Raw genomic sequence first — 19569 nt, forward strand, 5'->3', positions numbered from 1 at the left:
ATGCTTGTATCTTTGTGTAAAGTGCAGGAGCCCATTAATTGAAATACATTTTGCAATTATGAATTATATTTTCTCTCATGCCTAATCTGTTAAGAACGTAAAAAATCTCAGTGAATATTGGTGCTGTTTTCCCTTGTCATACCATGGTGTTTTTAGTGAAATGGTGAATACAGTCTCATGTTAAGTGTCAGTTTCTTTAATTTCAAAATAATTTTTGCAATAAAGTGACAGGATTTGAAATTTTTAAGTTGATGTTTTCTTTGCCAGAATCGCATAGATAATCTGTTGTCCAGTTTTTCTCCAATGGAGAAATATGAGGCAGTGTATGTGCCATGTAGACTGCTGCTTCTTCCTGTGTAGAGTTTATTTAATGGTTTTGATAGGTAGCAGTAAACTTGATCATTTCCTGCCTCTTCATTTAAGCATGAAAATCGTATCACGAGTTTATTTCTTTCCATCATGAAAGCTATTGATTAACCTTTAGGAGGTGGAACTCTAGCGTTATCGGTACCGATCAGATTTGTGACGATGCCGATATGTCAATTTCTGCTGATTCATACATCAGTAATCAGCTTCGGCACGTCCCTACCTAAAACTTTCAGACATTTCTCAGTAAAAGATAATTCACATGCTTACCACACCAGCAACTTTGCTAACAGAGGAGAAAGTTCGACAATGGCCTCAGCTCGCAGGCAGATCGGTGGAAAGGAAAGACCTTCGTAGTGGCTCATAAGTGACTGCACGTGGACCCCAACATTTATACTGCTTACTTTATACAGGCACTAACTCAAAGTTGAAAATATATGTAGATCCGCAATAGGTCTGTACTAAAAAGCAGCAAACTTGTGCTACCCTACATACAGAAATCCACTAGATAAGAAACGAAAACAAATTAAGGTTTTCATTACTCTTCCTTAGTTTATGCGTAAGTCAGTTATTTTTTGTCTTATTTACTATTGCAGATACTTCTAAAAGATTCTGGTATTCTTCTTTCCCTTTCTTTTCAGAAGGATAATAATTACCAACCGTACACCTTAGATCAAGTGCGCCACATATCATACCAACTCTGCTACTCGGTGAAATTCCTACATGATAGCAAACTTACACACACGGATCTGAAACCAGAGAATATCCTCTTTGTGGATTCCGACTATGACATTGTATATAACAGCAAAAAGGTTTGTATATTTTAACTTTTTGAGTTAAAATTGGAGTGAAATATTTTCAGAGCAGTTTGGAAAGAAAAGCTAATAGTGAAACTGTGATTATATGCTTCTGGATTTATTTTCACTTATGATAGACCTAACCTTTGTGGTCACATAGATTAGTATTATTATTAGGGATGGGACAGATTCATAGGTTGACTGATATAGGCATATCAGTGTATCGGTAAAATTACTGATTATCCATAAATATATATCCAATATATCCATAAATATCTTATAATTTAGTGCAAAATTCTGACATTTTGTTATTTTTATGGATAATCTCTTTTCCCTACTTTTGAAAACAGTAAATGTCTAAATATGCAACTGCTTTTGCACTGTAGTCACCTGGAAACATACATTTATTAAGGGGGTCAATGAACTATTCACGTTCAAGGGCCATTTGGAATTTTATCAGATCTGTAGAATATGTATTAGGGATGGGACCGATTAATCGGTACTCTATCAGTATCGGCCGATATAGGAATATCGGTGTATTGGTTTATCGGTAAAATTACCGATTATTTTACCGATCCGATATGTCCATAAATATCTGATAATTTAGTGCAAAATTCTGCCATTTTGTTGTAATTTTTATGGATAATCTCCATGCCCTTCTTTCTAAAAAAAAGTAAATGTCTAAATATTCAACTTCTTTTGCACTGCAGTCACCACGAAATACACATTTATTAAGGAGATCAATGAACATTTCAGGTTCTTCAAGGACAATTTCTAATTTTATATCGGATCAGTAGAATATCGGTATCGGTAAATTTTATATCGGTACTTTATCGGTATCGGCCAAAATTTCATATTGGTCCATCCCTAATATGTATTATTGGTATCAGTAAATTTTATATCCCTGCTTTATCAGTATTGGCTCATCCTTAATTATTATTATTATTTATAGATTTTCCTGCCTCATAAGTGCTTGCACTGCAGGATACTTTATAAATTATAATCTCCCCTGCTCTTTCCCCTCTCTCATAGTACTTATATACAATATAAGTCTAAGGTTGGGTAGTTCCCTCTTCTATGTGCAGTTATAGATGAGAAGGCAAAAAGGATTTGGCACCCTCCCAGGTTCAAACCTTCATTAGGTGTGCATTGTGCTTGCCCAATCAGCAGAGCCACATATTTATTTTGAATAAAACATCAAGATTTCTGTGCAAAAACTGGTCATATTCCAGGAATCAAATTGGTACATAAAATGATATTTCGATGTTAAAATGGTGAATATAACCCTAAATTTGATGTTAAAAGCTCTCAGGATAATTCAGATTTCAGAAAAAGTTTATTTCGCATTTTGCAGTTCATTTCGCATAATTTTGTTACAAAACATGGTAGGAAAATGCACCTCATACCTTTCAAAAACCTTTCTTGGTACAGTACAATCAAATTGAAACTTGAACATGACAATACATGCCAATGCTTTCCAACACTGACTGATTGCAGTCACATCTTGTCTGACACTGAAAGTATAGTAGTGATATTAGGATTGCTGCTTCTCTGTTTCATGACCAGCACTGATGGAGCCAAAAACTTGTACAGATTGTTTTTTTTATTGTGCTCTTCAGTTGTTTTGTGTTGTGGTACACTGAAATTTCATCATTCATACTCATTGCCACAATTAAGCCAAGAGGAAGAAAAGCAACATAAAATGAATGAAATTGGAAATAAATAACTGCACGGATGTATCTGCCGAAAATTTTCTTAGAGGAAAATTGCACAAAGAAGCAAGTAAAGGTTTTTGATGCCTGGGGTCCTGGCTTTGAATCCCAATCTGAGCCTAGGTGTTCCTTGTTGAGTGTCCCTTCATCCGTCTCATCCTCATCTTCACAATTAGCCAAAAGTGGCAGTAAACCGAAGCAATATAAACCAATTAATGAATCAGATTTTACATGTGATTAGTAGAGGCATGCATATTTCGTTTTTGACGAAAACACGAAATGTGAAATAACACATTGTAATGTTAATTTTTCATGTTTCTGAAAGGTGTGAGGTGCATTTTCCTACCCTGTTTTGTCACGAAATAATGTGAAATGAACTGCAAAATGCGAAATAGACTCTTAAACACGAAATTTACCGTTTATATACCGACGTGACACTTTCTGAAGTCTAAAGTATCCTGCGAGTTATGCAATTCATGGAAAATTGATTAATTCTGCAGTAAATATTTGAGAAGCAAAAATGGAACCCTTTATACAGGAATAAACTTAATATTCTGGTAATGATTTAATGTGCTATTAGAAGGGATATGTTCATTTTGTGTAATAGTTCAGTTTTTGGGATTATATTCACATTTTTAAAACCAAAATGTCATTTTATATACTGCTTTTTCACCACTATAACAGCGAAATGTCATTTTATATATCGCTTTTTCACCGCTATAACAGCGAAATTTCATTTTATTTACCACTTTTGAACCCTAAATTGACCCTGTTTTTATACCGAAATTTTGATTTTTTATTTACCAAAAGGATGTGCCTCTAGCGATTAGTATTTTAAAAGTTAAATATTTTAAATAGAGTGTAAAGAAGAGATCCCAAATATTAAGTATGACAAGCAGCTTAATCTGATATGAAAATAGGAACTAAATACCATATTTACGCATGTATAATGCACACCCTGCTTTTTGATAGGGAAAAGGGACAAACAATTATATGTTGTATGTAATGTGCAGTACAGTTGAGGTTCAAGAAATGGCCTTAGGTGTAGGTCATATATCTGTTGATCATACCCATTCAATGAGTCTCCAACCCTTCTCCCTCCATTGTGTTTACCATCGAAATGCTTTTACTTCTATAACCACCTTGTTTATTCTATAGTAGAAGAAAGAGATCAAAATTATGTTATGAATTTGCAGCGGTCTGGAAGTAATTTTCTATTATTTCTCGCCTGACAAATTCCGCTGATACACACGGAGGTGCATGCTTGAATTCCACCAGAACAGAACTGATTTTCTCAATGTCTCAAAAAGCTCTGATACAATGTGAAAAATCATGGGAAATGGCCATTTCACTTTTATAGTGTGTTTTTTAAAACATTATTACTATAGAAATCCAACCTGGCAATTTATATTTTCACCTGTTGATTTTATATATATATATATACACACACACATATACATACATACATACATAAATATTGTATGCAGTGAAAACATGTGTGGTTTTATGTTGGCTGTCTGAATTATTCCATGCATACAGTTTTTGGGGGCAAAAAGTTCAGAAAAAAGTGCACATTACACATGAACAAAGAATGTGAAAGTCTGTATGGTATCTGTTGAAATTTGTCATGCCGAAGTTGATTAACCTTAGATTCAAAACAATGTCCAAACTGAGAATGAAATTTTTTTTTGTTGCAGAAGCGTGATATCAGGAGGGTAAAGAGAACTGACGTGAAGTTGATTGACTTTGGGAGTGCAACCTTCGATCATGAACACCACAGCACCATTGTGTCAACGCGTCACTACAGAGCACCTGAAGTCATTTTAGGTAAGATATTGTTTTTTAAATTTATGATCTGCCAAATGTGATTGAAAAGAATGCACATTATGCAGCTCCAAGACAGATTTGTTTATGGAATTGAATAAGTAAACCATTTCCTGTTACTAGTGTAATATAATATTGATACTTGTTCAGAAAATTTTGCCTGAAGTAGTTCAAAGTATTTGTCCACCAAACACACACTATTTCTTTTTAAATTTTTTGTAAGATAATCCCGGTTTTGTAATCATCTAGGAGGCCTGGTTTATAGTAGTTACATAGATGAGAGATTAGGTGGTGCAAGCTATTTGTCTACCAAATTCTGCTCTTGTTTAACTAGGAACTGTGTATCTCAATTTTATGTTCCCAGATTTTACATTTTCTCACAATAGACATTGGGCCATGCGGTCTTTGGGCTTCTGCTTACGGGACGTGCACAGGTTGGAGTCTCCTGAGGGAAAAGTAACAACTTTTCTCCTGAAATTTCGGCCTGCATATGGGACCGGTGACAACCCACCAGTTGAGGAAATTGGGGAGCTACGAATGAGTAGCGTAACTTTGTCACTGAAACATACACGAACGACTGGGAATTTGTTGTGCTGAACACACATTTTGTTTGTTTTCCTCCATGCCATTGTATTCTCGTATTTGGCCCCCTGAAATATGTAAAATATAGGTTCAACTGTACATACATTTTGTTTGGTTGTGACAAATGATGGTAGTAGAATGAATCTTCATGATTAGTAAGCATTTAAAAGGAAGGGGAGGGAGGCAGTTTGTTAATGTTATTCTAAATGGAATGAATTAATATTTATTGCCCACATACTTTCCAAAAGAGAATAAGAAGAAGTCAAAATGATAACGTTGATAACACTGGGGAACAGTAAAATTGCGGCACAGTGTTTGAGAGCTAATTTAGGGCGATTTCATGCTGCTGAATAATGATATAATAATATATTTCCTGAATTGGCTCTAATTTATGAAATAAATGCAACTAAACCAAAATGGCGGAAACATAAGACATACATATAAATGAGCTTCCAACAAAAATGTAATATTTCTTTTTGTGATTACAATCATTATTATAAAAATAAATTTATATAGGCCTATGATCATAATACGTAATTAAGAAAATATGTACACAATGAAGTAACAAACTATGTGAAACGTTTTCTATACGATTTCCTGCTGTAATGCGTTTTAGGACAATTCCTCTGTAAGCTCCAACAGTAGTCGGCCATCATGTGGCGATCCCACCGTCCCTGGTACCTTTCTTCCATTATCCTTATATCCTGATGGAATCTTTCTCCCTGTTCTTCACTAAAATCACCAAGGTTCTCAGGGAATCTGTCAATGTGGCTATGTAGAAAATGTAATCACACTCATATTACCTCCCAATTTCTCAAAATTTTTCAACTTATTTCCAACTATAACGCGGTAGTTTTCTGCTCTGTGATTCCACAAAAAGTTTTTGACGACGGACACAAAGCTCAGCCAGGCCTCAGATTCTATGTAAGACATACAAGTTGTAAAATTGGCATCATTTATAAGTGTACGAATTTGTGGTCCGTCAAGATTCCTGCCTTCAATTTTTCAATACTTAGTCCTGGAAAAGTGTGGCATATATATTTTAAACAATCACCACTTGTATCTAAGGCCTTGACAAACTCTTTTTTCAACCCAAGTTTAATATTCAGTGGCGGAAGGATGATTTTGTCCCTATCTATCAGCGGTTCATGAATGATATTAGCTTTTCCCACTGTAATATTTTCCCTTGGGGGCCAAACTTTTATCTTCCACTTTTATCACGTTCGTTTTTATTGTCACTAGCACTTTCATCTGATATCTCAACGTCATCGTCGATAAAGGTAAATTTTCACTGTGCTGTATTGGCGGCTTTGCTGACTCTACACCCAATTACGCTTTTTGAATCTATTCATGCCTTTAACATTCACAGCACAAAAATAGCAATCATTAACATGATTTTTTGGTTCACTCCATGTCATGGACACTCAAAATTTGAGTCCCTTTCGTCCTCCTTGGCCCCAATAACGAAGTGATTCCAAACAAGTTTTGCAAACTATATGTGGGACCCATTTTATATTTTGTTGTTCCAAAAGAAGCCTGATACAAATCTCTCACTACATCCGTGATATTACTTCTCTGTGATAGTAGAAAATATATTCCATATATATAGCAAAAAACCTTTGGGTTATTGAAACACTTACTACGCGAGGAACTCATATTTCCAACGTATTCACATTAAACGCATTTCGCTTAGTTATACCTGTGGTTACACTACAAAATTCAACATTAAGAGATATATTGCCTTGCAATGCTTCATAAGTTGCCTAGCAACAATTTACAAATAAATAAATAAGTTTCTTAAAGGGAATTTCATCCCATTATCAAATTTTGATATTTCCTAGAAAAGCGTGGAGTAATTTTACCTCTTACATTTTCCATAGTGTGTTTATTTTTATAACTGGAGTCAATTCAACTGAACCAATCATACAATTGGCAATCACAGATGTTTTGTGTGCTGAAACTGTTATTAAACTTTATGCCGCAAAATAAAATCTTTTTTTTGTTCCCCAGTGTAATTGATAATTGAGCAGCCTTAATTAATACATATCACATTTTTATACATTCAAAATCTACAATTGCAAAGGAGAAGAGTTTTTGAAAATGTTCTTGCATTCTGTAACAAACATGTAGGAAGATAAAAATCTCATTTCATTCATTTTTGTAATCCACACTATTCTACCAGTGTAAATCAGGCTTTATGTATGATGATAAATTTCTCATGTGAAATATCTGTAATTAAATGGTTGTTTTACTTTATTTTACAGAGTTGGGCTGGTCTCAACCATGTGATGTCTGGTCCATTGGGTGCATTATGTTTGAATTGTACCTCGGAATAACCCTCTTCCAGACACATGATAATAGGGAACATTTGGCTATGATGGAACGCATTCTCGGACCTATTCCGTACAGGTAACAAACTTCTTTCTATTTGTAAATAGAAATGTAATGTATAACAGCAGAAATATGGCTAGGTTATTCAATACATATGCACACGTGTTTCCCATATGCCTTTTTGTGTTAGTTTTGCTAAAATATGTCTTTTGAATATAGCACAATTTTATATGGAATGTAAGTAGTGATCCTGAGTTAGTCTGAAATAAAATACCTATATAGATGTCTTGCATCTATATGTAACAAAACTTGGATGCTAAGAACCTGAAATGTGTGTTCCTAATCTAACCATGTAGGCATTATTTGTACTAGGTGTATTTGTAAAAATAATGCATGTAATTATTTCTCTTGTAATTTACAGTTGTTACAAGCATGTAAACACAATGCACCCTTCATGAGATATTTATTCTTTGAGTAATGTTACAGTTATGCCAATGGAATAAATTTAACAAAAGCATAAAGAAGCAGTTACACAATGTATCTTGTCAATAATAGTACATTGTTGGAACATAACATAACTGTGAGATAAGCAATTTTCTAAAAATTCTGTTATGTTGAACGAAGGAAGGTGTTACAAAATTTGAATCAATGATCCCAAATATCATCAGATAATTGTCTTCCTCCTTTCTACAAAGATTCTTGATATCATTTGTAAGACTTAATTTCAAAATTGGCACCTTACCCCATTCGTGAAAAAGGGAACTCGATAGTGTGCCTATATTGTCATTTTCATTATTTAATTTTTCCCAGTGTTATTCTGCAACGAACGACGCCTCCCACATTTAAATGTGTATGTCCTGTTACTTTTTTTTAAAAAAAACCTTTCTCTTTTTAATCATACATTTCATTCATGTTGAGGGGAATAAACAACGCGGTTCATAATATAAGACGTAAGCGAGTTACTAAAGATATATCCGTGAAACTTACTTGTAAATGTTCTATTAATTCCAGTAGTGCCAAGTGGATGGTGGCAGAGGCCATTTCATCTCGATGAAATTAAATGATGAAATGGAAATATAAGACTCACTGGTGAAGAGCAACAGCTTAGACAAAACACAGTTTACATACATAACACCTTTGCTATAATAAACTAGATATTTGAGAGGGAAGGGGGGGGGGATGAGAATTATTATATGGAAGAAATTTTTTCTGATACTATTTCTAATTATTTAGTTTAGTGTTACGCATTGAATATAATAAACTGTGCATATCTTTTTAATTATAAAGTTTTATTCTGGCTTTAACTTCTTTAATACATATGTATTTAATAAAGAGAGGTAAGATATTCTGCTTCTCCTAGTTCCTGGTGGGCCAGGAAGAAGAGTTGAGCTGTGTTCACAGTGTGTGGGTTTATTCTAGGTTAATGTAATTTAGATAGCACAAAAACATTGACATTGGTGGGTTTTGGCAGCATTTGATGCTTGTAATCTGTAAATGAATAGAAAAACATTGGTAATGAGAAGTGTAAATAATAATTATTGGTAATGCACAATTGTTAATTATGAGCAGCTAGTGTGGAAGTTTTAATGCCTTACATTTTCTTCCAGAATGGCAAGAAAAACCAAAACAAAGTACTTTTATCATGGAAAGTTAGACTGGGATGAAAAGAGTTCTGCTGGCCGATACGTGAGAGAGAACTGCAAGCCTTTACATGTAAGTAGAATGTTTAGTTTGCATATCCATTCTGTGCCTTGATGGCCAATTTCTTAAACTTTGTTAAATAAAAATATTGTGAACCAGTGTGAGGGAGGTGCTGGGATAATTCTGAAGATAATTGTATTCTTAATTTAGTTTTTGTTGCTTTACTATTGAATATGAAGTACAGTGTTAATGCTAGTCCCTTACCCAAATTCATAATCAAAGTGTGGTATGTAAACCTTTATGTTATTGTAATGAGCATAGGTTTTGGATAATGTTGTGTGTGTATAGCTGTAGGTAAAGAAATGAAAGTGCAATATCTAGGTAGCTGAGAATGGGTCTAGAAGCATATTGTACTGTGTAAAGAATATGTAACTTGTAATAAGATTAACACATTCTGTTCATCACGTGGTGTTGGAAGCTTGTAATAAGATTAACACATTCTGTTCATCACGTGGTGTTGGAAGCTATCCATGTAGAATGGAATGTACTATATTTTTTTATGAATGGACGTATATAAAATTTTGGCAATACTGATCAAGTACTGATAAAAAAAATTACTGATAATCAAAATTCTACTACAGATGCGATATAAAATTTCAAGTGGTTCATTGACCTCCTTAATAAATGTGTTACAAGGTGACTACAAAAAAAAATCCCATATTTAGACATTTAGTTTTTTAAAAAAGTAGGGGATGGAGATAAAATTATAACAAAATGTCATGGCAGAATATTACACTAAATAATGAGATACAGTAAAAACCCGTTAATCTGGACCTTGATAAGCTGGACTTCCGCTTAATCCGGGTAGGCAAAAAAAAAAAGGAATGCAATGTTTTACATGTGGCTGGAAGTCTTAACAAGAGAACTACCCAAAGAAAAGGCAGTCAACCACTGATGAAATTCTGTTTCCCCACACACTTTGTACTGTATAGTGTATTTAGGCCTATGCCCTTTAAATTCACCATAATAAACTTTAGTGTTAATGCACTTTCTACTGTTCTTTTAGGTTATTTCAGTTAATCCAGACTTTCGTTAAAATCGTCAACTTATCCCCCCATTAGTCTGGATTAATGAGGTTTTACTGTATTTATAGATTTAAAGGATCAGTAATTTTACCAACACACTGATGTGTGTATATTGGCCAACACCGATAGAGTATCAATTTGTCCCATTCGTATTTTCAAATGTTCCCTTCAGCAGTTGTAATTCACTCATTTGTGGGTTGATTTTAATTCAAGTTCATATAATTTTTTTTCTGGAAGTTTTTCTCTCTTAATCAGAAAATATGAAACCTGATTTCTGATGCATTGCTTTTACTTTGTTTTCAGAGGTACTTGACAAATGAGGACGAAGATCACAGGAACTTGTTTGATCTCATTTCAAGGATGCTGGAATACGAACCCAGCCAGCGGATAACGTTGGGCGAAGCACTGAGGCATCCGTACTTTGACAAAATAGCTCCTCATCACAGGTTGGGAGATTTCCATGGACAAGGTGACAGCGGCCGCGAACGAAGCCATTCCTTATCTCGGTGAGAATTGGAGAAGAGGGAAGTGTTGAACAGCACTATTACCCTCTATCTTCCTGTTAATAATTACTTCGCACCAACCCAGTCTTTCCCACCCCCTTATAAAACCGGACGAGATGCTCAACCCAGTCATTCGTGGTGGTGAATTTGCATTGTGGATAATTTTGTGTGTGTTGAGATCAGTAAAAGAACTTTGAAATGTAAATGTCCATATTGTGTTGAGAAATGTCTTAGAGAAACACTTTTTTTTAGTTTACATCTAATTATAGACTTGTAGAGAAAGTGTTGTCGCGAAGGGGACAAAGTCTATTGCATTCTATGATGCAATTTGTACATATGCTGGAAAGAGCGAAAGTGAATTTATGAGTGAATGTTTGTGCATTTGTAAGCATAGCTCCATGTGTGTATATAATTTGTAAATTTTAAAATTCGTAAATGCAAATTTCTTCGTGGATTTTTCCTTAGTTTTTCTGTTGGAGCAACTGCTTATGCCATTGTTATATGCATTTGTGATATTACATAGATACAAATTTCATCAGTTAAAATCAAGTATACCTGTAACGAGGGACTGTGAATAATGTTACAACAGGTATATGCAAAGTTTGCAATCTGGCTAGCGATTGTGATGTCGCACTTCCACTTCAGAAATAATAGAAATAAATCCGCAAGAAGAATTCAACCATGCCTGTATTTTCCTTTTTTTAAAAATTTAATGTTGCTCTTGCCATTTTGTAAATTATGCACACGGCACAAAATAAAATATAAATCAGTATTAGTGTTTTTCATTAGTGATCCTTATTTTTCATTATTTTGAGACATGTATTTTTATTTTGGAAAAAAATGAATTGCAACTCTGTTGCTCCTATGATTTTCATTGACAAGGGCAGGGTAAGTCTGCAAAACACTTGAATTATTGAGGCTAACTTATTTTTACTTTAAGATCTTTCCAGGCACGAGGAATCAATTTAGTTGTCGGGAAATTAGTGGTTTTATTATGGCACTATTGTTAACATATTTTTGACAGAACCTGTGGAGTTTATGCTTGCATTTGCATTATGATAGTTTTAAGTTTTGCAAGGTAGGGCATTAGTAGTTTGAGAATTGTTTGTATACGTTAATTCATTTAGAAGGTTGAAATTTTGGCACAAATCCAATCGAATGATTCCAAATTCCATATTGAGTAGTTTACTTTCTGTTCTCGATAAAAGAATTTGTGTATTCTAGGTTGATATACAAGTTCACGTACTGAATTCTTGTATGATAGTTCACTACCCGTTTGACATTTGACATCTCTTAAATTTTTATTTTGCATGCAAGCTTTAGATCATTGCTAACATTAATAAATTTTGAAATTGGGTTTCAATGTTGACTCATTAATTTTCAGATTTGCTATAAAGGAAAATTTACAGTCAACATTAAAGCATGTTTTTTGTTGAAACATGATTAGGGGTAAATGTTACACGAAAATATTTCCAGAATGGTTAAAAATTGATTATTTTATAATCAATGTAAGCTAGAAATGCAAATGACACATGTTCTGTCAAATTGATTAGTGATAGCAGAATTTTGACTTATCCAATGCCAATGTAGGAGCCACAGTGGTATCGTAGATACACCATCTGTAGGAGACCTGCGTTAGATTCCTGGGGTGGGTGATCTAAGGTGAGTATTTTCGAAGCCTTGTCCCTGCATCGAGTGGTTCTGGAGTTCAACCAGCCTCAAATGAATGGGTACATTGTGGGGGAGGGGGTTAAAGGTGACGAGCGAAGTGCTGATGACCTCCAATAATGGCTGAGATCGAGAATGTGTTGGGCCCTATCTCCATATCCCCATATATGTGCCTTCATTGCAATGTGCACGGGGAACTTTGTCAGATTAAAAATATATAGATACTAGAGTTTGTACTCTATTATAAATTAACCAGTAGACCTACATAAAAACTAATCACACCAAAATGTAGCTTATTCTATTCTGTGTTAATCTATGGAAATCAGTGGAAACCATTTTTTTTTTTCCGAGTATGCCCTTGATTTTTTATCGCCATGAGAACAAAGCATGTGGATTTCTTGGTTTTCCAAACGACCACACACTGAAATTCGATGAATAAAAAAAAAACTGTCCGATCATGGTCAAATTTAACCTTTAAACCGCCGGTGACATTCATAATGAGGGTCTTGTCTGGCATTGTCACCTTGGTGACAAGAATTAGGTAAAATTCCCATGCTATTTGCACCTTGATACTTTTATAATGTTGTGGAAACACTAACAGACTTTCTGGGAAAAGCCTTCGTCAAGGTTGGAGAACTTTTTCCCACTTTCAACATGCCCAGGTCACATGTTCGAGTCCTTGTTAACCTTGTTTATCAAGCTGTGCATGCAGACTTCAACATGTTGGATCATATTACATTTTGTTTGTCAGCTAGGAACATGAAACAACTTTCATTTCATTACAAAAGGTCCATACTATGAAAAGAAAGCTAAAGTTTGCATCCTTTTTCCATAGGAGTGGGGGAAAGATTGGGCGAAGTCCAGATTTTATTATTTTTCATGGAAATTTGGGGACATGGCCCACCCCACCCTGTCTTTTTCACTTTGACGTTCTGAATTGTACACAGTTGCATGCCCTGGTGTCTTAGCTTCAAAGCAAAACTTACCTGAAGCAGATTGGTCCAATAGTCTAGGAGTTATAACGTTTTTCCGAAATAAGTGTAAAAAATTTAAAAATCGCACGGAAAAGCCTCTGCGAATCAGGGGTTACATTCGACAAACCTGCCAGGCAGTATAAAGGTTAAAGCTTTTAAATAAAATTCTTAATTTTTAAGATTTTTTAAATTGCCCAATAAACATTGCTTTGAATTTCGTGAAACAACTTTTTCTTAGTATTGGATAGTCCTACACATACGATCTTGTTCTTGTTTCGAAGCTCTTTGCAGTTGTTTTTAAAGCCCAGTATCAATTCACATTGCGAAACAGGTTTTACACAGATTTTTATTCAACAGAGTAAATATATTTGTTGATTTAATTTTTATTTTACCGGTATTTATAATTCTGTTAGTACTGGTATTGGAAAGTATTGCTGGCCTTTTGCAGTGTTACACTACTGTCTACTCTGCTTCTACTTCTTATACCCATCCTCATAAATTGTTCAACATCTTTCAACCATCTTTTAATCAGTCTTTCTCATATTCTCCCTCCTGGCCTCCCTTATTGAGTTTCTTTTACACTTTGTATTCAGGCATTCTTTCTACATGTTCCAACTGCCTCTGACCCACACTTCTTAGAGTTAAATGATTTTACCATTCTTCCTGATTTGCTGTTGCCATTTACTGCACCTTGTACAGTATTTTTGTTATTGTCCTTCTTTTGCATCTTCACAGTAGTTCACCACCTCATTTTTCTTGTATGTATGCATTGCTAGCATTGTAGAATTATTTCTCTTGTCTATGGCAGGCATGTCACTCAATTCGTAAGTAGTGCCTGATAACGATAATGTCAAAACTCTCCGGGCCCCGCACACATATCGAACCCCAAGCCTTTGAAGTCCAAAACTAAAAGGATTACCCTTGATGGGGAGAGAGTACCCTCCCCCCCTCCCCACTTTACATACCACCCTACTTAGAACTAAATGTTTACACGATTAAGTGTGCGTATAACTGTAATCAAAAATTTTATTATGATCATGTGTTTTTCTGACAACATAAAACAAATCATTTTCATGGTCAGGTAGGTAAAAAAAAGGTCAAGTGCTCCCCTGTGCTTAGCACCACGCCATGAAGGCATATAGGGGGTGTGGAGGTAACACCCACACTTTCTTGATCCGGTCGTGAGTGGGGGTGATGTGATGAGCATCACGCCCCTGACCACCTTTACTCCCCAGGTACCCATGTTATTCGACGCTGGGTTGGCGCCGAGGCCGCTTCCAACGTTAGAAAAGTTCCCGGATTTGAACCGGCCAGGGATCGAACCCGGCACCTTTAGCATGGTAGTCAGACGCGTTACCGACTGAGTCACCGTGGCCACCTATTATCATGGTCAGTGATACTATTTTTAATATTACTACTAAATATTTCTTATATAAAAAAAAAGGTGTTGAAATCTATGAGAAACTAAAATAGAATTGTTGATGTACTGGTTTCTTGCCAAAATATTTGCACAATTGTAACCATTTAATTTAATTTAATTTAATTTAATTTATACTTGAAACAAACGTAAAATAGTATTTTCATGGTCAGTGATACTATTTTACATGTTTGTTTCAAGTATAAATTGTTACAATTGTGCAAATATTTTGGCAAGAAACCCGTACATCAACAATTCTATTTTAGTTTCTCATAGATTTCAACACTTTTTTTTTTATAAGAAACTAGCTTTTTTTTTTATAAGAAACTTCTTCTCAATGTCCGCATTATGTTTTTGTGAGCAGAAAACTATTAATGCAAAGAACAAATGTTTGCCAGTCATTTCTTAACTTAATGTGTGTTATTTTGCATCGCCTGTATGTCATTTTGGCTAATAGCAACAATGAGTGATGATGAAATTGATGAAGGGACACTCGCAAAGAACAGCCATGCCCAGATTGGGATTCGAACCAGGAATCCTTGGCATCGTAGCATGTTGTGATAATCATCCCTCCACAGAGACCAGCTGTAAATAATTTTTTATTATTGGGCTGTTTATTAATCCTCGGAGAACAGCTGTTCACAAAGTTAAGTGCTGCCAAACATCGCTATAGTTCGAGCAGCAAAATTGTTTATTTGAGGATACTGTTCTGGGAGATATGAGAAAATCTAGAAACACCCACCTCGTGATATTTCACCTTCAGTATTTAGTTGCAGTGTAAGTCAGTAAATCCCATATGAAGATAGGGGGACTTGCACACACAGCATAAAAAGAAGGCAGACACTGAACAAGAAAATAGCCCTTCGCACTCTTTGAAGTATTGAAACCTGTTTTCAAACTCAAGTTGAATTTTTTTACTTCGGGCTCTTATTGGCTTAAATCAGGTTCACAGATTGACCGTTGGTATTCGAGAGAAGTTGCGAAATGACTAAAATTACTGTACCTTTGCAAAATGGCATCCATTTCCTTGAAAATATATTTCCTGTAGTTGTGTCATGGAGAAGAATCATGTTAATCAGTTGTTCTGTCACAATGAGATGATAATTGTATCCACGAGTGAATACAGCGAGTGAGCTACCCTGCAGACGTCCGTACTTTTATCTATTGCGAACAAAAATGCATCAAAAATGGCAATTTTCGCTTTCAATTGTCATTGAAATCGCCTGCTAAATCACCAATCCTCTCTCCAACTGCATTTCTGATTTTTGATATTTTTTTTTTTATTTAGCGTCTCTTTTCTGCCAATTCTGGCTAATGGCGATGATGAGAATGAGTGATATAATGAAACTGACGAAGGGAAACCTACACGGAACATCCATGTAAAGGCCGGGATTCGAACCCAGGGCTCCTGGTGTCGTGGGGCAGTGTGATAACTCTTCAACTGTATTTTGTAAGAAAGAGATATTTCTGAATGAATTCACTTTGTCAGGACACAAAATTTTCACGCATTTCACTATTCACTTCACTACGAAAATAGGATATCTCCAATTCACTTGAAAAATTCTGTATTCCTCTTTTATAGTCCTTTTTTTGCCTCCATAAGGCTTGGCAGAAACTGATTTTTCTTCAAAGCAAATCCTTCACAAACAGGAAGGTGACAAAGTATGCACGCTTCTCTCTTTTTTAAAAAAAAAAATATTCAGAAATAACCTGTCAATTAACTTGCATAGTCGTCACCACGCCTTAATGGAATGCAAGACTAGAAAAATAGGTCTGTCTGGTGAAGTTCGAATGAGTCGCGGCCTCTAGGAAATGTAAGCAAGCCAAGGCTGGGTGCTGGGGGCCACATGCCCGCTGGAGGCCCGCGAGTTTGACATGTCTGGTCTACAGTTGTTACAAGCATAAAAACACAGTTTTTCGTTGACATATTTCAGGAAAACACATGCTCTCTTCATCAGACATTTATTTTTAGTTTGATTAGAGATACAGTTATAACAAACTTCGTAAAAACCAGGGTATATAATTTATATTTTAACATTCACTTAAAAAATAGCAAATTCTCCATTTACAAGTGCAGTATCAATTAATAGTTGTCTCATTTATAACTACACAGAATTAATGTGGAGCTGAAGTGTTCCAAGTGTAGGTATCAATTTCAACAAGAATGTGTAAGAAAAGCAATGCCATTTTGAAAGTGATGTTACTCAGTCCTCCAGAACTATTTCATGCGAACATAGTAGTGTAACCTCTATTTTATGTTTTTCAGGGGACCAAGCTAAAGAAACTTAAAATTCAGGAAAATGTAAAATCTAGGAAAATTTTATAACGTTTTGCTATGTTGGGACCATGGGCGTCCGGAAGGGGGGCAAGGGGGGGCCGTGGCCCCCTCTGGAAAATGAAAGTCAACCAAAAATGATGTATTTCACACATATAATTTCATTTTAGCCACAATAATATGTTAATTATTGCATGAACATCATAAATTCAAATTTAAGCAATGTTTTTTTTAGAGAACAACACTTTTTGGAGAAAATGTGCCTTGTTTGGCCCCCCCTTGAAAAAAATACCTTCCTTGCCCCTCCCTGGAAAAAATCCTGTGGACGTCCATGGTTGGGACCATCAAGTTTTACACTCGTACAGCAAAACTTCTCAATAATGGACAGGCCTGGGGAAAAAATAAATGTCTGCTATTCAGAAAAAAGTGTAGGATGTTACACAATAGGATAAGCATATTACAGTACGTACTTTACGAACGCAATGTTTTTTTCCCCTACATTCAAGGAACAAAATACTGTACTACATACAATGAATTTAAATTTATTAAAGTATCCCTACATACATTACGAATTTCAAAAAAGAAATTACAGTACATGTAGTGTAATCCTTTGTTAAATTACTGTATTCAAAATGCTTTTTCATATTCAATAGGCTATAACTATTTCTGGCCAGACGGAGATTGTCCAAAATAATCATCTATATTTTTCTAATTCTTAAAAGTTCTTTACAATTGTCTTTTCATTATGTGTTTAAAGTTCATATGCTAAACTGAGTCCCTCCATCTGAAATAACCACAAAGAATACTGTCTCCTGTCTGCACTTTTAAAAAGGAATAAGTTTGGTGTAACATGAAACAATGCACACTAGTTCAAAATACTGACCATTGTTGTATCAAATTTCAGGAGTTGCGACCTTTTTCTTTCAGGCTGTTTATTAACAAGGAAGTTTTATTTGCATTGGGGAGGTAGTTTTCAGTGTACACGTCCGTTATTGAGAAGTAATATATCCATTAAACCCCATGTATTTCTGCCGGGAAATTTAAAACTGTCCGTAATGTAGAGGTGTCTGCTAGTCAGAGGTGTCCGTTAGGAGAAGTTTTACTGTATATTGTAGGAAAATGTAAAATCTTGGAACCTAAAATTGGGAGTTTCACTTTGTCAAGCATGTGTAACCTGGGGCAGAGTAAGGGCTAGGTATAGAAGTGCTGATGACAAGGGCCATTTGTGACACAATAACTTCATGTCCATTTCACAACCCCAAATACACCATGCTTCAAAATTATTTGAACGATTTCAACTAGTTATATTTTATTCATAAATTGTCAAAATAAGATGCATGTAATGTAATTGTCCAAGTTTAACTCTTTCACTGCGAATTCTCTGGCACACAATATCCCTTGGCTGCGTAATTAAATTTGAAAAGATATTTTTTTTATAAACAAATAGTTTTCACAATTACATTGCATTATATATGAGAGAGAACTTACAAAAGTCATTCCTTGCACTGGAAAACCATTCTGTAGTCCCTGGTGATATGATATTTTGAAAAGTTTTGAAATTTTGAAAAAAAAACAACATTTTTTTAGAAACAATAATTTTACACAATTACATTGCAAAATATGTTATAGAGAACTTACAAAAGTCATTCCTTGCACTGGCAAACCATTCTGTATGGTGGTATGATATTTTGAAAAATTTTGAAATTTTGAAAAAAATACATCTGCTCCATGATGTTACGGACGGCGGTACAAACGCTTTATCAGACACTACACAATCACTGTCACCACTTGAAGTCTCATAAAAACAGTCGCTGTCACCACTTGAAGTCTCATAAAAACAGTCGCTGTTATCGTCACAACTTAATTCACCTTCTGATTCTGAGTCAGCAAATAACAGTTGAGTAACATCATTATCAGACAAGTGTTGACGACTTGACGAAGCCATGTTGTTTACATTCGAACATGCATTTGAAACTGACATGTCGGAGCACTCAATGCTCGTATGTCAAAGAATTCTAAACGGAGGCGTAATTAGCGACATCATACGGATAAAAACAGAACTATAAGTTCAAATAGTTCCAAATACTATCAACAGATGTCAGAAGGCTACTAAAAGCGACGTACTGCAGAAATGCGACACCTGCAGCGAGTGGAAGTATGAAGTCGCAATAATGCGACTTCCGCGGAGCAAGGCACCTGGCATGCTGTGCATAAATGCGACGACCGCAGCGAAAGAGTTAAGTGGCAATGGTTATCGCGAAGTTAACTCTCAAATGCTCAATGTGATGACCCTTCGTTAATCTGCACACGTCAATATGGTAATTGTTAGCTGTACGTCCAGTCCATCGATGTGTTGTGACAATCTCTCCTTACATTAGTGTGGAAGTGGCTCCA

At 35.2% G+C, this 19569-nt stretch overlaps 1 protein-coding gene across 2 annotated transcripts in view; it reads left to right on the forward strand.

The window, feature by feature from the left end:
- Window positions 1-19569, forward strand: part of Doa (CDC like kinase darkener of apricot) — a 54870-nt gene that overhangs the window by 19115 nt on the left and 16186 nt on the right. Inside the window, exons 6-10 of one of the 2 annotated variants that reach the window (XM_083133859.1) lie at window positions 1011-1178; window positions 4573-4702; window positions 7546-7690; window positions 9220-9325; window positions 10642-10844. In XM_083133859.1, the coding sequence (XP_082989985.1) occupies window positions 1011-1178; window positions 4573-4702; window positions 7546-7690; window positions 9220-9325; window positions 10642-10844 (752 nt within the window). Of the gene's footprint in view, window positions 1-1007; window positions 1179-4572; window positions 4703-7545; window positions 7691-9219; window positions 9326-10641; window positions 10845-19569 lie in introns of both variants that reach the window. The other variant, XM_083133857.1, reaches the window with a different exon arrangement.

This window comes from Lepisma saccharinum, chromosome 13 (assembly GCF_977018435.1).
Source record: "Lepisma saccharinum chromosome 13, izLepSacc3.1, whole genome shotgun sequence".
In the NCBI taxonomy this organism is placed as follows: Eukaryota; Metazoa; Arthropoda; class Insecta; order Zygentoma; family Lepismatidae; genus Lepisma; species Lepisma saccharinum.